At 43.6% G+C, this 25,486-nt stretch overlaps 1 protein-coding gene across 1 annotated transcript in view; it reads right to left on the bottom strand.

The window, feature by feature from the left end:
* LOC143930148 (lysosomal acid lipase/cholesteryl ester hydrolase-like) overlaps positions 1–25,486 on the bottom strand; it is a 52,147-nt gene that overhangs the window by 10,046 nt on the left and 16,615 nt on the right. Inside the window, exons 4-7 of the mRNA XM_077454170.1 lie at positions 8,704–8,902; positions 3,614–3,723; positions 1,664–1,800; positions 37–183 (exon numbers count right to left, since the gene is read on the bottom strand). Coding sequence (XP_077310296.1) covers positions 37–183; positions 1,664–1,800; positions 3,614–3,723; positions 8,704–8,902 — 593 coding nt within the window. The remainder of the gene's footprint in view (positions 1–36; positions 184–1,663; positions 1,801–3,613; positions 3,724–8,703; positions 8,903–25,486) is intronic.

The raw sequence follows: 25,486 nt of genomic DNA, 5'->3' as shown, positions 1-25,486 counted from the left end.
ACAAATAATAATTATCTAAATTATAGCCTTGCTTACCATGTTAAGGTTCTTCTCATTAAATCCACACAGAATAAAGAAAATATTGCCACATATCTGTTCCACCACTTCATGGGTACAAAAGTGAATGGCAAGCCACTTAATAAATTCCGTCTGTGGTAAAAATTCTCTATTCCCAAACAGGTCCTAAAACAATGAAAACATTTTTTTTACTTAAAAACATTATAAAAATAGTAAACCTTTTCTAATTTAGAATCCCCCCACCACCAATGCCTTTAATGGGATCTCCCGAGCCTACCCGCCTATCTCTGTGATGTAAGAAACTGGAGGTGATGAGAATTTTGTCACTTCCGGTTTCAGTTTCTTTGCAAGCCGTTACCAGCTTGTACAGCATCTGGTAAAGCTGATTTTGGTTTGATCAGATACTAATAAACCCCAGATTTCTCCATAAGGAATACCTGTCCTGGCCCATACTATCACAAAGGATGTTGTTCATACCTTGTGATAGCAAGAAAAAAAAAAAAAAAAAGGACAGTGTAAAAAAATAATGAAATAAAAAATAATAAATAAATAAAATAAAAAAGGGTTTTAAAGAACCCTTGTTAGCCTGTGCTCACGTACAAGTGTGAACGAACGCACACGTAGGTCCCGCACGCATATGTACAAAGTGATCGCACCACACATGTGAGGTGGTATCGCGAATATCAGAGTGAGAGCAATAATTCTAGCACCAAATCTCCTGTGTAATTCTAAACTGGCAATCTGTAAGGGCTTTTAAAGTGACGCGCATGAATATATTTTTAGGTAACGTAGTTTAGCAATGGTCTACTGGCATACGCATAATCGGATCCACTATGTGTATCTGTGTATGTGTTTGTAAGGGTGTTGGGACCCTATGGGGTAAAGGGCCGTGCTATATCAAGGTGCAACTCAACTCAACTCTCTATTGTTGTGACTTAGATGATGATCAGAACAGGTTTTACTGCAGAAAACTAGGTGGGGTTCACATACCTTTTTCTTGCCACTGCACATATTGTTTTTATATATTTTGCAATTTTTTTATTTAATAATACATTTAGTACAGGGGTGTCTAACCTTTTGACCTTCCTGGGCCAAATTGGAAGAAGAGAAATTGTATTGGGCCACACATAAAATACACTAACAATAAGGGTAGCTGATGAGCAGAAAAAGTCAGGCAGATCACAAGTTAACATTCACTGATATAGATGTACTTATTTGAGTAACAAAAAAACAAAATTTGTAATTTTTTTTATTATAAAAATAAAAAAATGGCAACATAATGCTAGTGCTATCACTGTTTTTGCTAATCTAACACATCAATATCTAGTTGGATCGATGTATTAGAAATTCTTAATTAATTCTCAAGGTGCTCATCAGGGAAGATAAAAGTCCAGTAAAGAGACACTGTGGCTGCGCTTATTCACTAAGTGTAAACGCATTTTTACAAAAAATTCCAAATAAAATAAACTTTTTTAGGTAAGTTTACGACTTTAAGTCGGGCAGCCACATCCAGCAGGTTGGTCATCCCTGATATGGTACAGTAATACATCTATTACATTACACATAGAGCACAGCATAGAGTAAAATATTTAAAATTCTCTTCTTAAATTTAGATACATATTAACTGCAAAACAAACTATCATACCTTGATCACAAATTCGGGGAAAATACCAAGTTTTGCAAGTGGGCTGCTGGAGAATTTGATGGTAGCCACAGGGGCAAGAGCAAAGAACATTTTGATTTTCTTGGCAAGCTCAGGCATGCTTGAAAATGCAATAAAGGCTAAGATGATAAAAAAATATATATATATATGACAATGAAATTATTATTATTATATAGCGCCAACAGTTTGTGCAGTGATTAACAATCTAAAGGAAGACAGTACAGTTAGAATATAATACGGAGGGTTAATTAAGAGTGCCCTGTTCATAAGAGCTTACAATCTAATAGGGTAGGCAAGTGGTACAAAAGGTAATACCTGTGAGGGAGAAGTTGATGGAAGAATTACATTTTCAGTTGTTTGGTGGGGACGGGATAGGCTTCCCTAAAGAGATGAGTTTTCAGGGATCCCTTAAATGTGTACAGAGTAGGGGATAGCAAAGCGGATGGGAGAGGCTCTGGAGCTCTTGAGATGAGCATGGGAGGAGGAGATGAGGGCTGGAGAGCAGGAAGTCTTGGGAGACGCAGAGAGGGTGGTTTGGGTGATATTGAGAGACAAGAGTTGTAAATGTCCTTGTATGTTGTTGTTAGTATTTTGAATTTCGCTCGGCAATCGGAAGTTAGTTTAGTGATTGGCAGAGAGGGGTGGCAGACACTGAGCGGTTGGTAAGGTAGATAAGTCCAGTAGCAGTATTCATGATAGACCGAAGGCGGATAGCCTGTGTAGAGGTAGGCATGTGAAAAGGGCATTGCAATAGACAAGGCAAAGTAACAAGGGAGTGAAATATGGTGGAGTGAAATACGGATTTGGGAATATTACAAGCTCAGTTTTAGAAAGATTTAGTTTGAAGAAGTGGTGCAACATCCATGCTGATATGTCAGCTAGTAAGTTAGTAATGCGAGAGGAGACTCAAGGAGTAAGGTGAGGGGTAGGGAGAAAGTGTTATCTGCATAGAGATGGTATTGGAAGCCGTGGGAGGTTATTTCGTGATCAAGAGAGGAGGTGTAGATAGAGAAGAGAAGGGGTCCAAGAACAGAGCCTTGGGGACCCCTACATAAAGAGGAAGTGCAGAGGAGGAGACAGAGTTGTAGGTAACACTGACGCAGCACTGTGAAAGATAGGAGGAGAACCAGGAAAGAGCAGAATCTTGGAGGCCAAGGGAGTGGAGTTTGAGGTGGAGCGTGTGGTCAATGTATTAATATAGAATAATTACATCTTTGCTGTAATAAATATGCCCTCTTTCATATTTAAAAGAATCCATTAAACAATTCCATGAAAATGGCAGAGGGAAAAAAAATGTTCTCTCCTATGAATGATATATACATTTGTGCATGTGTTTTTAGAACATATTTTGGGTGTGGTTGGGCACCATGGACTGTAAAGGCCCAATGGGAGATCTCCTCTTACCCTAGCATGTCAGGCAGTAAATTTGGTTGATAAGCCAGGGTAATCTGGGTTTTATAAAGCTGCCCATACAAGACTCGGATATTGGTTGATTACTGCTGAATTGGTAATATTTGAGCCGTGGGTGACCCTGTTGGCACCACTCAGTTCAACAAAACACAAATTTCAAAATCAAAAGGAGCTGGGTGGAAAAAGGCAGATTAACAGTGACTGCACAATATCAGATGTAGTCACTTGTTGGGTATTAAGGCAGGCATAGGTGCTGCAGCTGTCTGAATACAATAGCCGGCAGTGGAGTTTAGCATGGATGGATGTTTAGCATGGATGGGGGAATCTACCGATTTCTCTCATTGAGCTGAGCAAGGGAAACCTAAGCATGTATGGCAAGCCTAAAATGGAAAACTGAAGAGTGGAACAAGAAGCATGGGATCCCTGAAAAAATATTCTTATATATATTTACTAATATAGATCTAAATGTGTATCTACTAATGTATTTACTTTTAAAATGATGTAAAAAAATGTTTTGCATACCTATAGTGGTGCCCTGAGAATGACCAATGTAGTATATTTGTTCCTGGCCTGTTTTCTGTAAGATAAAGTTGATAACAGCCGGGAGATCTAACTTGGCCATTTCATCATAGCTGTAAGAAAAATACAAGATAATTATAAAGTGCAAAAAAAAAAAAAACACATTACAAAAAGGAAAAAAAAACTGTAATATAATATAGTCCATGAGCTGAAGGGAAAAAACGAATTCTATTATGTGTTAAAGCCCAACTTCAACCAAAGCCTTTTATTTAGATTTTGATGGAGCAAGAAACGGTTATAAAATATTTGTTTCAATTGGGGAGATTATAAGTATAGAAAGTGATGAAAAATCTTTCCAATGGGGACACAGACAAGATTTTGTGAAAAAGCGTTACGTTTTCTGACAATGTTAGGGCTGGGGGAAGACAGGGAGGATTTAGGGCTTTTTCCCCACCTCTGAAACACCCCAAAAAAACCTTGTACAACCATGATAATGTTGTTGAATGGCACACTACAAATGCAAGCAGAAGCTTTACAGCAAGGCAAAAAAAATTTGAAGGGTGACTATCAAGAGCGGCAATGCCCACCTTCCTAAAAATGGGCCACTGGAGCAGATACTACCTAGTGCGGGGGTTTGCAAACCATCAATCGCAATCTACCCATCAAGTGCAGACAGGGGACAGGGAGATTGCAAATACATTCCTGCTTTGCCAACCCCCTAGTCCAGGGATTACCAAATGACAGATCACTATCCCAGTCGCGCCACTTAGGTGCCGGTCCTTCCCCCCCCAGCCTCCGCCAATCTCAACCTCACAGAAGAGCAGAGAGCAGGAGGCAGCACAGTTCTGCACTGAGGGCAGAGTTAATTTTTCGGGTTAACCAGCAGTGATTGGTTGCTCAGATGCAGGGTAGTCCTAGCAGCCAATCACCAGCCTGTTATTGGGAAAAGTTAACTCCCGCCTTGTGTCCAAAATTGTGCTACCTTCTGCTAGGAGCTAAGACAGCTGTATGTGTGTGTAGAAGGCGGAGGGTGATGACCTGAAGGGGCAGAGGACACTACTATATGGGGGGCAGAGATCCCTACTGTGTGGGGGGCAGAAGACACTATTGTGTGGGGGAGAGCAGAGGACACTACTGTGTGGGGGAGAGCAGAGGACACTACTGTGTGGGGGAGAGCAGAGGACACTACTGTGTGGGGCGGAGCAGAGGACACTACTGTGTGGGGCAGAGCATAGGGCACTACTGTGTGGGGCAGAGCATAGGACACTACTGTGTGGGGCGGAGCATAGGACACTACTGTGTGGGGCGGAGCATAGGACACTACTGTGTGGGGCGGAGCATAGGACACTACTGTGTGGGGCGGAGCATAGGACACTACTGTGTGGGGCGGAGCAAAGGTCCCTACTGTGTGGGGGAGAGCAAAGGTCCCTACTGTGTGGGGGAGAGCAGAGGACACTACTGTGAGGGGGCTAATGTGATGGGAGGTGGAGGACACTGCTATCAGGGGGCAGAGGTCACTACTGTGTGGGGGGTAATGTGATGGGGGTCAGAGGACACTGCTATCAGGGGGCAGAGGACGCTACTGTGTGGGGGTGATATGAAGAGGGGCAGAGGAAATTACTGTGGGTGGGGGCAGAGTACACTACTGTTTGTGGGTGGGGGGGCACTACTGTGTGGGGGTGATGTAAAAAGGGGCAGAGGATTCTACTGGGATGGGGGGTAGGTGATGTGAAGGGGGGCAGAGGACACTACTGTGACACACTGTGTGTTCTTTGTGCCATCTTTTTATTGTGTTGCTTGATAGAAAATGTATTTGGTTGCCTCACCCTGACCTAGTGAATTTGTTTTTAGCTGTGGTCCATGCAGTTCCGTGTGGCAGCAATTACTATGGAAACTTTATTAACCTCATCAGACATCCCTACCACCGATGGTAACGTACACATCATCGATGGGCTGTGGCAACTGGGTGGGCAGGGCACTTTTTCAAAGCTTTTGAAAGTGTTTAATTGGTGCCACCAGTGCAGACAAACCCTTATAAGGTTATCTCTGCCTTCCTGTTCTGGTGACAACTACACCCCAAGTTCCTTGTACAGATGTCACAGGGACAGAAAGTATAGAAAATTCTCTCCAATGGAGTCACAACCCAAAACAAAAAAAACTGACATAAAAATGATAACACTTCTATAAACAACCCAAAACTAAATGGATGGAGTTATGGGTTAATGGATATGTAAACTTCAATAATAAATTTCTAGTATTTGCTCCCTTTCAGTCTGTAAAGTTTACCATTGAAAGAGTTTCATTAGATCTGTTCGAGAAGTGCAAAAAAAAAAAAAATGTGGATATTCATCCAGGCAGAAATCTTGTGAACTGATAACTACCTGTACTCTCTGCCTTGAACTACGATCAGTTCCCTGACTATTGGTACTGTTCCCTGCTATTATGTAGCCCTAACACAATGTAATGTAGTCCTAACTCAATTCCTGTCTCAGGGTGACAGTGCTGCTCAATACGGCTGTCACCCTAGGACAGGAAGTGTGAGAATGGCAGGATTACCAGGATAACTGGAAAAAGGGTGAAAAAAGAAAACAAATGCAGCCACCACATTTAGGGACCAGTAAGCTGTAACACTATACATTTTTGTTCATAGGTTTAGAAACATGTTAGTCTCCATTTAATTTTTTTTTCCACATGCAAAAATAGAGTTCTGCTAGATGCACAGAGAGTGCTTTATTGGTTTTCTCAGGGTACGGCTGTTATTCTAATATTGCCAGCTCTAGGCACCACATAGCAGTAGCATGTAACAAACTGATAAAACTGTGCTCAACAGATGTTGTGGGAGCAAGTCAGGCTTACATCCTCTACACCTGTAAAGTGTTTGGAAGAAGAAAACAGTCCCTACACTTTCCAGGAATCCCTACCAGCACACAAGACTTCATTCACAGAATGACGTCAATGAAAGACCTTTGCAGTATGATACCCTTGCGGCAAAACTACTGTAGAAATATAAAGACAACGTATTATTTATGTCGATGACTGACTGTTTCACCTGCTTGAATTTCTTTAGAATAGAAACGGATATAAATTTGCAAAATAAAAAAAGTTTGCCAAGATCCTTGCAATTTAGAGATTATTTTCAGGAAATTGTTTTTCCTCAACAAAACTAGTCAAGTTTTACACATGGTCCCCAGCCAATGCCCATAGCCGTACACATAATCCTTCACTTTTAGCAAATGACTGGGACTTAAAGTATCACTAAACCCACATCATAAAAACTATCAATAAATGCCGTATTACATGCCGTTCTTACTCACTCAGTCACTATTAAACTATTTGTTTTCTGTAGTCTGCCAAAAACCTGGTTAATCATGCTGCTCTCTATCTCCACCTTCTATCCCTGTCCCCAATTCAGCTAGGGATTTTGCTGCTGTGGTGTCAGCTCTGCACATGCTCAAGGTTTCTATGCTAAACATTTCCTCCCTATCACATCTGAGCAGCCCATGTGACTACAGAGTCACAAATGTGGGTATATACACAGTGGTAAATGACAGCCTACCCCCTCCCTCCTCCTCCATTCCCAGCTAAACACAATGGGGGTGGGAGATTACATGTAGATTAACGGTGGCTTCAACTCCCTCTTATTCTAAGACACAAGCTGGAGGGGTGTGGCACAGCCTATGCCTGGCAAAGATCCACCCCCACCATGTTATTTCCACAAAATAATAAAAATTTCATTTCAAATATATATTTGTATGACAATTTAAAACAGTTTATTTATACTATTTATTTTTACTCTGTATTCCAAAGGCTTTTTTTTTATAATTTGAACATGTGACCAGCAGCAAAGGACTAGAAGCTCCTCTTGCTTATGTTTCCCTGCAGACAGGCTGGGAAAGATCTGGGTCATGTGACAGCTGTATATCGATTAGGAAAAAAGGTACTCATAGATGTTTTTTTTTTATTAAAATAATTACAGTGCCATCATCTATAAACAGAAATAGAAGGAAAAATGTAAATCATTGCACATCCTGTGCAAATTTCATGCAGTGTCTCTGGGCTGCGATTTGAGCTATGGATTTGTATGGCTCAAATCTCACCAAACTCGTGTCGGGCCCTTTACTTGTCTGTACCAGAATTGGATCGAACCAATGCAATCCAATTCTGATACAGACAAAAAAAAATAGATTTTTGCAAACCGATTTCGGGGTGTCATTAACTTAAAATACACTCTGCAATCCGATGCGCTATGCGGAATCTAGTGTGAACTGAGCATAAACAGTGTGCATTTAATATAACTTTAAAGATTCGGCTTTCCAATAGCTAGAAAAATCTCCTTGTGTGAAATCAAGCACCTGCACCTTGCACTCTATACACCCTCCTGCAGTAGAGAAATGGCTGGTTAGTCAGCAGAGATACCTGTCACTTGGAGCATTTCTTGCTTTTATTGTTCTGTATAGAGTCAGCCTAACAGTCCAATTAAAACATAAAAAGTCGCAGAGAAGTACAATATATACACAAAGTACTTAAAGAGGAAGTAGACCCTGATGGGTTTACTTCCTCTTTGATTCCCTGCAAAGGTAAAGCATAATGGACTACTATGCATCGCATAGTAGTCCATTATGTGTCACTTACCTGACACAGGAGCCAGCGAAGTAACCGTTGTCCCTTGTAGTCCGGAGCATCCATCTTCTTGGTGGGTCTCGCTGCTCCGTAGACAGCAGTGCCTGTCTTTCGGCAAATATCTCCTAAACCGTGTAGGTTTAGGAGATATTTCTTGGACCTACAGCTAAGCCTTAATCTAGGCTTACCTGTAGGTCAAAGTGGTTTGCAAGGGTTTACAACCACTTTAATTAATAAAGTTATCCATTGAAGGGGCTACTGCAGATAAATTGGTACATGCCGGGGTACATAGTTGACACTCAACACAAAGTTGGGAAATGCCAGAATATGCTCCCCAGCTGTACCTTCTGCAGAATCCAAATCCCTCCGTCAGCTCAGCGGGAACCCTAAACAAATGATTACTAATTAGATAGGAAGAACACCGTCATAGAATTGTAACATGTTCCAAGCTCACAATATACAGCCTTTCTTACCTAAAAGCCCAAAACTCATCCTCATCAGGTGACAGGGTCTTGTGTTTCCTGGACCAAGTGTTCCCTCGGCTATTCCCCATCCACACATCGTAGCCTGCATCAGCCAGGATGAATCCCAAACTATTGTTTTCCAGATTGGTGACCCAGTTACTGCCGTCTGCGAGCAATCCATGCTGTAAGAACACCACCGGTCTTCCATCTACAAAGAGAGAGTAAAATCATACTCAAATAACATGAATGATAAACATATAGTGCTATACTTTCACAAATATATTTTCTTCTCGTTCAAAATTTTTTATTTTATGTTAAAATAAATTACATGTACAGAATATAAGACAAATTATGTGATACCAGAAATAAAAAGTAGACATATTGAAGTACGAATGATACAAAGCAAAGAAGAATTTCAAGATATTCTCGTGGGAATGACAATAAATGGCCTTATATATTTTAGAATTTGAAAACATTCTTATAGCTGAGTTTTAAACATTTTAATCCCAAGAAAATATAAATATGTCTAAAAGAAAATATGATTTTAAAGTTTTGACCATAATTTCTAAAGTATGTTTATAGTAAGTATTATATAGTAAGGGAAGAACATAAAAGGTATATAGGAGGGGAAGGGGAGGGAATAATTCTCCGGAGGAGGTTTTATATATCATCTAATGTTGTAATTCTATAAAAAATCTTAATCACCATAACAATAAAACTCGGTTGTCAATATTATCTGACGTATAATATTTAATCCAGGGTTTCCATATGATATCAAACTTTGTCATCTGGTTTTTATCTATAGCATCCATTTTAGCATGGATGAAAGATCACAAATATATTTTCAGGTGTAGCTCTACATTGTTGCAGTAGACTATGCACTAGGGGGCTATAAGGTGGGGTAAAAAAGACCAGGGATTTCTTGCTATCAGATTCCCCCTTTGATGTGTGAATACAGAGAGTATTATGACCACCCACCTGATATTGTGTAGGTCCCCCTTTTGCCACCAAAACAGCCTTGACCCCGCAAGGCATGGATTCCACTAGACCTCTGAAGATATGCTGTGGTATCTAATACCAAGTCATCAGGAGCAGAAATAAGTTCTGTAATTTTCAAGGTGAGACTTTCGGGAATTTTACTTGTTTTTTCCGCACATCTCTCAGATGCACGATTGGATTGAGATCTGGAGAATTTGAAATCAATACCTAAAAATTCATCGTTGTGTTCCTCAAACCATTCTTGAAGATTTTTTTTCAATATGGCAGGGCACATTATCCTGGTGAAAGAGGTCACAGCCATCAGGGAATATAGTTTGCATGAAGGGGTGCACTTTTTCAGCAACAATGCTTACGTGGTACATATCAAAGTAACATCCATATAATTGTCAGGACCCATGGGGGATATGCAAGGAAAATAAAAAACAGCATTTAGCTTGCACATGATTGGATGATAAAATTAGCAGAGCTTCCACTCATTTCAGATCTTCCCCTCAGATCTACAACGATTGCACTTTCAAGTGCAAAGTGGATTTACCTTTGGTAAATAACACCCAAAGGATTGCAGCAGAACATTGCCCAAATCATCAAAGTGCCTCCGCCGGCTTGTCTTCTTCTCACAGTGTATCCTGGTGCACTCAAGGTAAGCAACGCATATGTACCTGACATGATGTAAAATAAAACGTGATCCATCAGACCAGGCTGCCCTCTTCTACTGCTCCGTTGGCCAGTTCTGATGATCACGTACCCATTGTAGGCACTTTTGGCTGTGGACAGGGGTCAGTATGGGCACCCTGGCTGCTCTGCAGCTAAACAGCCCCATACACAACAAACGGCGATGACAATTTTTTCTGCTTTCAACACAGCAACTTCAAGGACAACATGTTCACTTGTTGCCTAATATATACCGCCTGCTTTTGGGTGTCACTGTAACAAGCTAACCAATGTTACTCACTTTACCTGTCAGTGGTCATAATGCTAGGGCTGAGCGGTATATAGAGAACACTAATGACCCATTTGGTGACTGTCACTTCCTCCGATTATTCTGTAGGTGTAAAGAGAGATTTAGGAAGTTGTACATGACAAGCAATCACCAGAGCACAGCTTGCTAAATCTGTGTTACACCTATGATCTGTGGAAGTGACGTGTCTTTGTTATTCACCAGATATTGCCTTTTATCAACTCCTCTGTCCCACCAGGATTTTATTACGCTATTTTGTGTTTTAGCTTATTTACTCACTGAAAGGGTTCTTCTGCTTGAAGCGGTTCTTCAGTCATTAAATATTATTTAATAATAATATAACTAATATTTAGAAGCTACAAAAACTGACTTAATAAACAGACACTGACTTGTCCAAGGATCCAGTGCCTCACCCAGGCCAGATTCTTTGGTCCCCAGCGCCAGCATGTTAACCGTGGGCAGCTGGCTGCGACTCCTTGCGGCTTCACAGCCGGCTACCGACTGCACATGCACAAGCCGCCCTGCGCTTTGTGAATTGTCCCACTGACCAGTTACAAAGTGCACCTGTGACGTGTCCCAGTAAGTGGCAGGGAGGGGGGATAACTTCTGCTGGGATTGCCTAGGCCAGTGGTCATCAACCCTGTCCTCCACTAACAGGCCAGGTTTTATGTATTACCTTGGGGAGATGTAGACTAGAATACTGCAATCACTGAGCAGCAAATTATATCACCTGTGATGTATTTCAGTTATCTTGCAAACCTGGCCTGTTAGTGGGTCCTGAGGACAGGGTTGATGACCACTAGCCTAGATGATCTGACCAGAAGTGGGAGCAGGCACCTGTCAAAACCAGGTACCTGCTACCCCCTCCCCCCTCCCCCCCCAAAAAAATGTTTCAAATATGGCAGAGGAGGGGGTGGAAGAGTGGAATTTCCCCTTTGGTTTAAAGTTCCACTTTAACAAGAAATCCCTGGACATTTTCATAGACACCCCCCCCCCCAAAAAAAAACAAAACAAAAAGAGCGACCTAAATTATCTCTACATGGAGACAGACATAGTCTCTGCAAGCGCTACTGTGAGGTTGCATGCACCATACGTTTAGGGTTATCCACAGCCCATCAGATTTACATTACACCCTTTAACTGAATGAGCCGAATCTTTCTTTTTTGCTGCTAACAAATATTAACGGTCTCTGTCTCTCTCCCCTTTCTGTGGACATTTCCATACGTCTTTGTACGCTCTGGACACCACAGATTAGGATACAGATACACTAGAGGGCGCTCCTGTTATGTCTGGAGTGCTGAGAATGGTCAATTGCTGTACTACGATCAAACAGTTCACTGGTTCAAAATCTGACTAGGCTCCTAATTACTATGAAATGTTTTATTATGTCTTAAGCTAATACGATCTAAAAGACAGAAAATGAGGGGAAGGCTGATGTCCATCATGTACAGATATCTAATAGTCAATAAATCAGAAAGAAAAAAGAAACTTCGGGGACCGTGTAAGCTCATCTATGAACAATCTGAATACTATCATCTATGAACACAACTGGTCATGTTTGTAAAAGGCTGAAACAGAAATTCGTAATTTTCTTTCTGTGAAACATTTATTTTAAAAGTCTTGCAGTTGCAAAGTTGTTCTTCGCATAGTTCACTAATAATAATAATTTTGCAGATACAGTGGAACCTCGGGTCACAAACTCACAACAACTCTGATCGCGAACCAAATTTTCCCATAGTGCTCAATGTTAATCAGGTTAATCCATTCTGAACTTTTTTTTTGTTTATATATACAGTAAAATTATGAAATGTATGTACAAAAAAAAAAAAAAAAAGGATTTCAAATATATATTACATACATTCTTTTACAGTAAGCTGACCTCTTTAATACTTGTTTGAAACAATCCCATACCCCAATTTAAATGATTAATCTAGGGGCCAGAAAACAGCACTGTGCATCCAGGAAAAGATCATCCGAGAGCATGATCAAGTTGTAGAATTCATAGGAACCGTTTTTTCCGTGATTCCCAATCAAGTGAGCCCACCTTCATGTGTCCATCTCCAGCTGAGGACAGGTTCTCCTAAGCCCTTGTACACACGGTTGGACATTCCGACAACCAAATCCATCGGATTTTGTCCGACAGATTTTGTCCGAAACTGGTGTTGCATACACACGGTCAAAGTTGTCGGAAAATCCAATCATTCAGAACGTGATGACGTTATTTCGTTACGACGGGACTACGTTCAGGCTAGTAGCCAATAGCTTTGGTCTAGGAATTTAATCTGATCATGTGTGGCACTTTGTCCGATCAGAATGCTCTACAAACGATCGGACAAAGTCCGATCGGATCATGTTGTTGAAAATTTTACAGCCCAGCTCTAAAACTTTGTTGGTCAGATATTCCGACAGAAACAGTCCGATGGAGCCCACACACGGTCGGATTATCATCGGAATGTCCGACCGTGTGTACAAGGGCTAAGACTCATCTTGTACTGTTCTTCTCAATATGAATGTATCAGAGCAGGGAAGATGGCCGCGGCTCGTGTTCGTGAACCAAAGCAAATTTTTGTGAACTCTTCTGTTAGTGAACCAAGGTAACCAAGGTAGCTTTCATAAAATTTAGGCTTGTTTACACCAGAACTGCACAGTACGGCCGCTGGTGGGCACTGAGTGAAGGGCAGTGCAATTTGTTATTATCGGCGCAACGCGCCCTGTACCTTTTTTTGTCTTAACTGTATCGAAAAGGTCAACATGACATTTAATTAATTTCTATTCTCTGTTGCAATGTGGTATACTGTGTCACTTTGCGGTGTAAAAAAGTACTGCATATGGCATTTTTTACCACCACAAAGCAGTGGTATGAACTAACATAATAACACAAGGCAATGTGGTGGATTGTACTGGGAAAGGCTGCTAAGTGCAGTCCCAGTGCATCAGTAGTGAAAATTTCCTATTAGTGAATGTTTCCACCACCTTTACTTGGCATCATTATTTTCTGCTCTGAGAACGCAGGGGAAAACTTTTCAGGGAGGGCATTTCGCCAATATCCACTTTTCAACTATTTTGGCACCATGTTCTTTTCATGTCTGTCTTCTAAATTATTGTAATGGGTGATTGTTTTTTGTAGAAAATATATTATTTTGCTAACAATTGGGCCCCATGTACCAAGTGAAACCAAGCCAAAACTCACTCTTTTTTGGTTTCTTTTTCTTTTTGTGGAGTAGTGAAGAGGTAAGCATCCATGTCTGTTTATTTATTTATTTTTGTCCCAATTTCCCTTTACTTCCTGTCCTGGTGAATGCATTATCACTGTGGAAAGATAAATATCCAATGGGGACACAAACGGCAATAAAAAGAAAATGGAAGCTCAATGGCTGTCCAATCCCACCCCCGCCTCCATCAGAACACAATGGTCAGTGCTCACAGCTATTGGCTGCAAGCGCTGATCAGATGTTGGTTTTTCAGCATGCCTGTTCAATAAAAGCCAGGCATTAATCCAGCTTCTGTTCGGACAGGCTGCTGTACACGTTGGTCGAATGTCAGCTAGTTTCTGTTGAATCAGCCAATATTTGGTTCGTGTGTACCAGCCTTATCATTAACTTGCAGATTTTGTGCTTGATTTTCCCAGACAATGGAAGATGAAAATCTTATAGGGTGCTACGTGTAATAGTTCCACACCTTTTCATCTTTAATTAGCCGCACTGCATGTAAAGCCACATACACACTACTATTTTTTTTTTTCATTCAATCCAGTAGTACTCAGGTTGGAGTCACTGTACTAACAATCTGATCTTGGTACAGCGATCTCTCCTGCTATGCTATTGTTTTATGACAGGGTGACAACCCCCGCAAGAACACTCCAGTCAGAGCTCTCAGCCATTGGCTGAGACCGTTGATTGGGAGTTGGTCGGCAGACCTTTTTCTGTCATGACTTCAACAGATGCCGGACCGGCTGCCTTACACACGTGCCGAATACTCAATTTCTATTAAACCAGCCGATGCCGCCTGACATTCAGTGCGTGTGTAGTAGGCTTAAAGGTCTGCTCCACCCAAGTGATAAAAGGAGTGATAGATGATTTACAGTGGAAAGAAAAGTGTAAAGTCTTATTATCATTAGACTTATTTGTTACAAAAAAGAAAATCAAACTACAATTCAATCTTTGTATTGTAATGCATGGCTGATAACACAATTTTGGCACTAATCAGGGAAACACTAACGTATAATCAACATGATGGCCATTTCTTGAAAGGTGCTTGAAATTATCTACTGAGGTGACTAATGCTCTATATACAGCCCAAGCATTACCTAAGTCTGAAACAATTCAAGTACTCTTCTACAAAGTCTGCCTGATATTTATCATCTGGCAGCTCAAAGGGCAATCCCAGCACTGTTTTAGGAATTTGTACCAAGCAAATTACCCACAAAATGTTGCCATGCAAATTGAACAAGATACAGCATTCAAGACCACACACTTCTACCTGTTAATGAGGTTTGAATATGACATCACAACTCTGATATACCTCAACTGTAGTAACAGACAGTAGAGGGTTTGTGAATGAATGAATGAAATATTTGTATAGCGCACAACGCAAACTAAATCGCCTCAAGGCGCTGTTTAGTCCTGGGTTTCTCAACCAGGGTTTCATTGGGACCCTAGGGTTCCTCCAGAGGTTGCTAGGGGCTTCTTGAGCAACTTCTGCCTCTCAGATAAGTTCCCACTGACACTAATGATCTTTTTTACTATCTGTGTTGAAAAGGTTAGCAAAAGCTGGTTTAGCCATATTGGTTTCTGTTATCACTCACATCAGAGCCCAGTGAATTCTCCCCAAAGTTTCCAGCACTGCTTCACCCACCATGATCTCTACTTCTACTGTTGCTAGCAGAGGAGTCTAATGCTGCGTACACACGATCGGAATTCCGGACAGAAAAAAGACCAAGAGTTTTTCCATCGGAAAAAGCGACCGTGTGTATGCTTCTTTGGAATTTATTAAAAAGAGAGATTCCTGTTGCGCACAACCTTATTTTAAAAAATAGGGATAAAAAGGAATATATATATATAATATGGAAAGCTGCACACATATATAAGTGTTCTCTGCACTCAAAGTAATAATCAAGGGGGGGGGGGGGTGTTATAAGTGGCGCTAATCAAAGTAATGCATAAATTAACAATAAATATATAATAAATAATATTATATAAACAATGTGCAAAAAAGTGTGCAAAAACAATAAAGTGCATAAAATAGCAATATAGCGTATTACAAATAAAATGTATACAGTGCATTGAACAATATGCGACCAAAAAGTCCATGCAATAGTGCGATACTGTGCCAATCCTGTAGGTGTGTATCAAATTTAATCATCCAAAAAGTTCCAATGGATATAAGTCCATCTAGTGAAAAGTGCAGCAATATGTAAACAATCCACTCCAATAAAACTGTGCACTCTATCCAACCAGTAAGTAATAAACATGCAGGTGTAAATCAATCCGTGAAAAATCGTTCCTTTAGGCTTTCAGTGCTCCAAGTGCACCCACTGTTTCCCCCAGCCTCTCACCTCTAATAACGGTCCCTAAGCACCAGACCACGCTTGAGGGGTAATTACAAGGGCATTCTTCCACTTCTTACAGATACACCTCCGAATCCTTAATTAATCCTCCATACATCGGTAGGTATAAATGAGAAGAAAGGGGGGCCTCCAATGAGTAGTACATTCAATCTTTTTATTATAAATAAATATATCAACTTACATTAAAATAAGTACTAGCAGCGAACAGACAGCGGTGCTTCCGGTCTCGGCCGCGACCGGAAGTAAACAAATGGCTCATCAACTCCTCCCTGACGCGTTGCGTCACATCACACGTGACTTTCACGCATGCTCAGATTCAACTACGTGACGCAAGCTATTGGCTACTGGCTATTGAACTTCCTTTTTCTAGTCCCGTTGCCGCATTCGAAACGATCGGAATTTGGTGTGACCGTGTGTAGGCAAGACAGCTTGAGCGGAATTCCGTCGGGAAAACCATCAGAGCTTTTTCCGAATAGAAAAACAAAAACCGAATAGAAAAACAAAAACAAATTAAAAATAAAACTGAGACAGTGGGGGCAAAGGCAAAGAGGGGAACTCAGGGATCTCGCTTTCAGAGCCCTCAAAAGATGTTTAAATCCAGTGGGCAATTCATTCTGCCAACATCTATCCACATTTGAAATATGGTTCCTTAGTAGTCTACCCCTTTAAAGACCCTGTACTATGAAAAAAGAACTGGAACAAGAGTGTTCCCATTTGTATAATCCTCATATAAACCAAAACCTAAATCACAGAATTTACTGTGACTACACAATCCTAGCAAGAAAAACTGAACTTGTGTTTTGGATGCCCCTAGACTGCTTCATACTTGGAAAGCTCAATACATCCAAATAAAAATTGGGAGATTAACTGGTTTACAAAATTCCATGAAGTAGATCTTGGCATCATCTTTGAGGCCGTCAACTAATATCATGTTCTGTCATTTCTGTCAGAGGTGTTTATTCAATCTCGGTCTCATGCATTGCCAAATGAAACTACGCACTTCCACACTCTGTAATATTTCCAAGAGTACAGATAGCCATGGACATATTGTCCTGGCCACCTAGAAGCCTCATTAGATGTTTTGAAGCACCACAAACACTGAGCCAAATGTGCTGAAGAAGAGTACAAATGAATACGTGTTGTCATTGCAGCTTGCAAGGGCATTTGTGTGAGGCCAGTGTCACCTCACCAAATCAATGCAGAACATTTCACACGTAATTAACTTAAAGAGCAGGACATACGCAATGAAAAAAATGGTGTCATTTCAAATGGAAAGGATCATTCCTGCACAGAGAAAATAACATTTTGTAGGCACTTATTTGAACAAGCTACTGTGTTTCGGAAAATTAGCCAGAACATCACTATAAAGAGACAGATGTTTCCTAACACGGCCTAAAAAGCATGAAAGGGAAAATAATTTTCCTCACATGAGAAGAAGTGCAGACGTGTTCACAGTTCTGTCTGGAAATCTAACATATACTCTCATTCTGCTCTCAGAGGAACATAAACAAGCCTGTAAGGTTTATGTCTGATAAATAGCAAAGGCCGACCATAGGACCTGCATCTTTCTTCATATATAAAATATTCAGGGAAGATTCTGCTCCACCAACTGTATTATTTTACACTTAATGAGCAAAAACTTTACTCCCAAAGCTGATGTGCAATTTGTTTTAAAGCCTCCTAAAGTTCCTAATTTGGAACACGCTGATTTATTTAAGTGTATAGTTACCATTAGTTCTTAGTTTGGGTCGAGTTTTATAAGTCAGTGTAATAAATAGTAGAGCTTTGGAAACTTGGGGAGTGTCTGTATAAACACTATAGCTGTGCCTAATGTTACAAAGCTGTGTGCTTTGGTGCCAAATGGACTGCATAACCATGGATGATGTATCTACATGCCCAAATAAAAATGTAACATGGCCATCAAGGCAGTAATATACTATATAAGCTCCAGTAATATGGTGATGTTAGCATATGGCTCATTACAGATTACTGTAAGCCCTTGTACACACGGTCGGAGATTCCGTCAGAATGTGTCCGATCGGAGTGGTTTGTCGGATATTCCGACTGTGTGTGGTATGCATCGGACTGTTTCCGTCGGACCAAATTTTCCAACTTGCTGGAAATATTTTCTGACAAACTGCTCCGATCGGACATACTCCGATCATGTGTAGAGAATTCCGATCGGACAAAGTGCCACGCATGCTCAGATCAAATTCCTACACCAAAGCTATTGGCTACTAGCGTGAACGTAGTCCCATCGTAACGAAATTACGTCATTACGTTCTGAAAGATCGGATTTTCCGACAACTTTGTCCGACCGTGTGTATGCAACAGTTTCGGACAAGATCCGTAGGACAAAATCCAACGGATTTGGTTGTCGGAATCTCCGACCGTGTGTACAAGGGCTAAGAGTACACTGCCAGAGAGTGGATACTGTTAATCTCCATACCTCCCCATGGGTAAGATTCAACAGTATTTTCCTGTAACACATCCTTAAATCGATTCTATGCATGAACCCGCGGTCATTGATCATTTTAAAGATCGTATGAAGCTTCGTTATTGTAAGTGTGTTTTTTATGTATATTCATCATTAAAACGTTTTTCTATGGAGAGCACTATGGCCTGTCTTTCTATCCACATGGTCTGAGGAATTGTGAATACTGCTATATACCGATCCAGTGTGGGTATTCCACGAACGTGTCAGTTCATTTGACTCTGAATGGGAGAAAGCTGTGTTTTCGTTTGTGAATCGGTCGGATATTGTCGGAGAGGAGTACAGCGATTGGATGAGTTGATATTTAAGTGCATACGACCCTCTGTAATTTAAAGGGTCCATACGATGAGGTGAGCAGCCAATTTTACCATTGGTGGTGGTCCCCCCCTTGGCACTAAGTCACTTTATGCATGAACTGACTGTATACCACTGAAGATTCCTCACGTGGACTTTTTGACTCAAAAGCTATCTTTGGGGGCGTGGCCTGGTGATGTGCTAGAGCAGACGTGTGCTCTGTGAGCTCCGAGGCCGACACCGAGAAATATACATAAAATCATCCAAAAATTTATATTTTTCCTACCTGAGTGATGGGCCGGCGGACGGGCAAGTCTCTGCCCAAGAAAGGAGCCTCAACGGGGTCGATTAAGCGATTCCTTTCCGTGGAACCGGACGAGGTGGAAGAGCAGGACGACCTAGGCCGCAAGCCGCGGAGTAGAGTGGATTCCGCATCCCGCGATGGGCCGGACCGGAGGTCGCGCTCGCCCGAGTCCTCGGCGGGCTCGGGGGCCGAGGGTGAGTCACATCCTTCCGCCGGAGCGGCGCCGAGAGTGAGCGATCTCCCTACTACCTCCGATCTCGCCGCCATGCTTCTGAACCTCGAGCGGGTCATCAGGAAGGAGGTCTCCGCAGTTCGTTCGGATCTCTCGCAAGTATTGGCTCGTGTTGAAGAGTCGGAGCAACGTCTCGATCGCCACGCGAACGCTATTCGATCCCTCCAGGCGACTACACGTCAACTTGCCATTTCGCATCGTACGACCGCCTACAAGATCGAAGATCAAGAGAATCGTAACAGACGTAATAACGTTCGGATTCGGGGACTTCCCGAAGCGACTGGAGACGACGATCTGTTACCATCCGTTCGGGGCATTTTTAATAGCCTTCTGGGACGAGCACCTGACGCCCCTTTGAAGATTGACCGGGTGCACAGGGCACTCCGCCCACGCAATCTTGCTACAGACGTCCCACGGGACATTATTTGCCGGGTCCACCATTATCCTGAAAAGGAACTGATTATGCAGAAAGCTAAGGGAGCTAATCCGTTTGATTTTCATGGGGCGATGCTATCCTTTTTCCCGGATCTCGCTAAAGAAACCTTGGATCGACGCAGGGCTTTAAGGCCCCTCACGGAACTGCTCCGGGCGGCGTCCATTAAATATAGGTGGGGCTTCCCTGCGGCCTTGATCGCATCTAGAGATGGCAAAACCGCAATACTTCGATTTCCGGAGGAGCTGTCCAAATTCTGCACGGACATGTCCGTTTCTACCCCAGAACTACCTGGATGGCATGAAGGCATCCCGCCCCTGCCCGCTGGGACCGACCAGGGCTGGCAGAGAGTGAGCCGTGCCCGCCGTACTTCTGCACCTGATTGCCGCCCTTGAAAGGGCATCCTGCCCACCAACTTGTTCAGCTTGGTTACCTGTTCAGGACGTCTACTTGCATCTGTGGGGCATACCGCCTGAATGTTTCCTTTACTAAGTTTGTGCGAGGAAGCTGACCGCCTTTGGCGACAACGTTTTTGCAGGCCAGGGCTGAGCACCCCTAGGGGGCCCTCAGTCTGGATATGAACATCGCTGCACTTTTGCCCGTTGTCTTTTTATTGGCGTGACATTTCTTTATTTTCCTCGCTGTGCCTCTGGAGCGTATTTGACTCTTGGTTCCTCTCTCCCCCCCCCCATTGGGTACCCTACCGCCTCAGTTTTATACCAATATTGTTCTGTACAGGCGCTTTAGGTTTTGGATGATGTTGTTTATAGATTTTTTTTTTTTTTGCCTGGGTGTCGGCACCGGACCGCGGGGCGCTGCCTTGGACCTTTATGGTGTGGTTTGCGCCCGGCTGTCGGCGTCCCGCCTCCCCCTTTTTGAGCGGGGGCCGCCCGGCGCGGGGCCTCGGCGTCCGTTCCCCCATTGGGGTGGCGGGCGTGGGGGCCCTGTGGCGGGCACGCAGCCCGCTCTTGCACGGCATAGTAATGCGTGCACTAATGGCTGTTTCTCGACAGCACCTTTTTTGGTTCAATTTGTTTTTCCCACTAAGGTGGGGCCTTGTATTTTTTTGTTGCCTTTCTCTCTCCTGTCCTCTTCTCTCTCACCTTTTCTGTCTACTGCCTCCACCTCCTCTGTTCCCCTCCCCCCTCTCTGGCGGCAGACCGCCTTGGTATTGTATTGATAATGTTGTGATGATCGCGGTTCCTCCTCCTGAAGCCCCATGGCTACTGTGAACATTGTATCTTTTAATGTACGGGGCCTATACGCCCCAGGGAAGAGACACAATTTATATAGGGAACTGGACCGTTTGCGGGGGGACGTGGTCTTCCTCCAGGAGACCCACCTCACACAGACGACTCGAGTTAGGTTACACTCACCACAGTACCCCACGTGGTACTACAGCCTCTCGGACATCTCTAAAGCCAAGGGTGTGGCCGTCGGGCTTCGTAGGGGAACCGCGTTCACGTTTGAGGAAATGTTGTGTGATCCTGCGGGACGTTTTCTGTTTCTGCGGGGCACCTTGGGCAGCATGCAGTGTACTTTGGCCACCTTATACTCCCCTAACAAAAACCAGGTGCGTTTCTTGGCTTCCACACTTAGCTCCCTGCGGAACTTTGCACGTGGATGCATCCTCCTAGCAGGCGATTTTAATGTTCCCTTGGAACCTACTCTGGACACCTCTAGGGGTGGTTCCTCGCTTTCCGGCAGGGGAATAAGGTATATACGTTCTCGACTCCATGACCTACAATTGATGGATGTCTGGAGAATTGCTCACCCACGGGAAAGGGACTTTACCTATTTTTCCCCGGTGCACCAAACCTACTCTAGAATAGATTTATGCTTCATTGACCACCAACATCTCCCGCTCGTAGTGAAGTCAAGCATTGACTCCTCCCCCATTTCGGACCATGCTCCGATATCCTTAACCATTAGCGTGGCGTCTATACCCCTGAAGGCCACTAATTGGAAATTGAACGAGGACCTTATAGCCGAAGAAGCGGATAAAAAGGTGATGGGTGAAAGTTTGGAGTTTTATTTTAAGACTAATGTCAGTCCTGAAGTTTCACCGGGAGTGCTTTGGGAGGCCCACAAGGTCTATATTAGGGGAAAGTTCATGGAATTGGGTTCTAGGAAAAAGAGGGAGCGCTTAACTCAACAGGCCAACTTGTTGCGGGACATCACTGACTTAGAACGCCGACATAAGTTGAACCAGACTCCAGCCCTTTTCCAAGCCTTAACGGAAAAACGGGAGACCCTGAAGTCTCTCCTTCATTTAGACCACAAACGTCGCGCGCGGTTGGTAGCTCACCGTTTTTATGAGTGGGGCGATAGGCCCAGTAGACTGCTGGCTAATTCGGTGCGACAGCGGAAGAATGCAGCGTTTATTGCCAAAGTTAAGACCCCCACGGGAGACTTGGTGTTCGAGACACCCCGTATAGCTAAGACATTCCGGGACTTTTACCAGCGCCTGTATCGGGTGCACCAGGGGGACCATGATAGAGAGGCTCGGAGACGCCTTATTGGGGACTATCTGGCCCGCGCCGCTCTCCCGAAACTCTCCGAGGAGGTTTTGGCTTCCTTGGAGGGGGAGTTGACGACTGCGGAGCTTCTGGGCGCCATGAAAGCTATGGCGCGCGGTAAGGCACCGGGTCCAGACGGCCTCACGGTATCGTATTATAGAGCGTACGCTGACATACTGATGCCGTACTTGACCAGATATGCTAACGTGACCTCGGACGGCGGGGACCTTCGCCCGGAGACCACTCATGCACATATCACGGTATTACCCAAGGAGGGCAAGGACCCTAGTGACTGCGCGAGCTACCGCCCTATCTCGCTCTTGAATATAGATGCGAAGATTTATGCTAAAGCTATAGCGAATAGGCTGCTCCCCCTGGTGCCACAATGGATTTCACGGGATCAGACAGGATTCATCCCCGGGAGGGAAGCGCGGGATAACTCTCTCCGCACACTCTCCTTGATGGCATATGTGCGGCGGACTGCCCAGCCCACCCTGTTACTCTCCACGGATGCTGAGAAGGCGTTTGACAGGGTGGACTGGGACTTCCTTATGGCTACGCTGGCGCACCTGGGCATAGGTCCCACTCTGCGCTCCCAAATAGCGGCGTTGTACCACTGCCCCACAGCCCAGATACGGATCAACGGAACCCTTAGTGACCCCTTCACCCTATACAACGGCACTCGTCAGGGGTGCCCGCTCTCGCCGATTTTATTCGCGATATCCCTAGAACCATTTTTATCCCTTGTTAGACAAAATCCGAATATACGTGGTGTTACCATTGGTACGACGGAACACAAATACGCGGCTTACGCGGACGATATTTTGTTCTACGTGCAACAGCCTCTGATTACCCTTCCAAATCTTATGTCCGAGTTTGCGGCCTACGGCGCGGTGTCGAACTTTAAAATCAATATGTCCAAATCGGAAATGTTAAACATCTCTGTACCCGCCAACCAAGTATCCCACCTGAAAAAGAACTATCCCTTTAACTGGCAGCTGAGCTCCATGAAATATTTGGGCATTTACCTAACGCCCTCATTATCGTCCCTTTTCCGCGCTAACTTTCTGCCTTTACTCAACACTCTTAGATCCGATATCCAAAAGTGGTCCCAGCTACGACATTCTTGGCTGGGAAGAATAGGCCTGGTTAAGATGAACTTGCTGCCCAGGGTGCTCTTCATGTTGCAGATGGTCCCGTTTGGAATACCGGTGGGGTTTTTTACAATTTTGACATCTATGGTATACCGGTACATATGGAATAGGAGAAGGCCCAGGCTGAATAGAACGCTCCTCATCCGCCCTAAGTGTAGCGGGGGTTTAGCGGTACCAGATTTCAAACTCTACTATAGGGCCGTTGTGCTGACCAGACTCTCTGACTTAAAGTATTGCAAGGGCACGAAACTTTGGGTAAATGTGGAAACAGACCTTTGTGGAGCTGAACCTTCCACGCTGATGTGGATACCGAGGAAGTTCCGAACCCTTTTGCCTACCACGTCCCCACTTACACACTCCTCCTTGATGGTATGGGACTCTATCTGTAAGAGAAATGGCTGGCTGCATAACTCCCCCCTGATGCCCTTGGTGGGTCACAACTTTTTCCCACCGGGTAACATGGACCCTCAGATTCACCCGTGGTGGCTGGGCACTAACACCTATCTCCATCAGTTCACCGGCCCATCCGGGGTGCTACCTCTTGTTTCCATCATGGGTGACTCCTCCATTTCCTACATGGATCGCTGGAAACATCATCAACTGTTGAACTTTGTTCGCATGCTCCCAAAACCCCTGCGCACCCTGGCGGAGCTTACACCTGTGGAAACCGCATTTGCTGAACCTGACCCGATTGAGCGGCCAGTTTCGTACTTCTATCAGGCCTTGCTGTCCCTCACCTCTACGGGTACCCCCTCCTTTCTACGGTACTGGGAAAGGGAACTACAAATGGAGCTGTCTCCGTCCCAGCAGTCACAAATCCTAACACTGGCTCATGCCTCCTCGGGATCCTCTAAGACATCAGAAATGGCATATAAACTTTTGACCAGATGGCACTACACACCGGTTGTCCTACATAGGTTCTCTCCCCAGTCCTCCCCACTCTGTTGGCGGGAGTGCGGGGAGGTAGCCACTCATGCCCATATCTGGTGGCACTGCCCGAGGATCCGCCCATTCTGGCTGGCGATCATATACACAATTAAAGAAATCCAGGGATGGGAGGTACCTAATGACCCGTGGTATGTCCTGTTCCATTGCACGGGAAGGCCGACAGGCTCCTACAAGAGGTCGATTACACCACATCTCTTAAACGCTGCTAAAACCCTCATTCCTCAGTTTTGGAAGATGAAGACGATCCCCACCCTCCGGCGTTGGTTGCTCACTGTGGATACCACATATTACATGGAGGATATGACCCTTTCCCTCCGGGGTAAATCTGAGTTGTCAACAAAGATCTGGGCCTGTTGGGTTGCCTTCAAATATTCCTCGAGTTATGCAGCCATAATGTCTCAACCAGAGTGAAGTGAACATGACGCTTGTTTTTACTACATCTACTGTTATTTTGCAATAGGTTGTCTGACGGTGGTCTGCCCCCTCCCCGCCCCCCCCCCCCCTCTCCCTTCTTTTTCTTTCTCTCTCTCTTTCTGTTTATTTTCCTTTTCCTTTACTCCCCTCCTAATTCTGTCTACTATATTTCCTCTTATATGATAGAAGAGGAGGGTGTATATTTATGTGCCCATGTAACTAACGTTATAATGTTGTAGATCTTGCTATTGATTTCTATATTGATTGTTATGCTCTGTACACGCTTCTCTTCTTTAATAAACATTAATTAAAAAAAAAAAAAAAAAAAAGCTATCTTTGGACTTTTTATTAATTTTAATATGTTAGTAATCATTTTATTTTAGTTAGAGCGCTGTACCATCTGTTTGATATATTGTATTTTGGGATTTGATCCTTGGTGTTCAGCAGCTTTTCGTAAAGGGGTTGTACTGCGCTGAT

The sequence above is a fragment of the Lithobates pipiens genome, unplaced genomic scaffold (assembly GCF_037356315.1).
Source record: "Lithobates pipiens isolate NorthernLeopardFrog02 unplaced genomic scaffold, aLitPip1_a1.2 Scaffold_25, whole genome shotgun sequence".
Lineage (NCBI taxonomy): Eukaryota > Metazoa > Chordata > Amphibia > Anura > Ranidae > Lithobates > Lithobates pipiens.
Note: the sequence above shows the minus strand (reverse complement) of the source record. Positions and strands in the feature narration are given on the sequence as shown.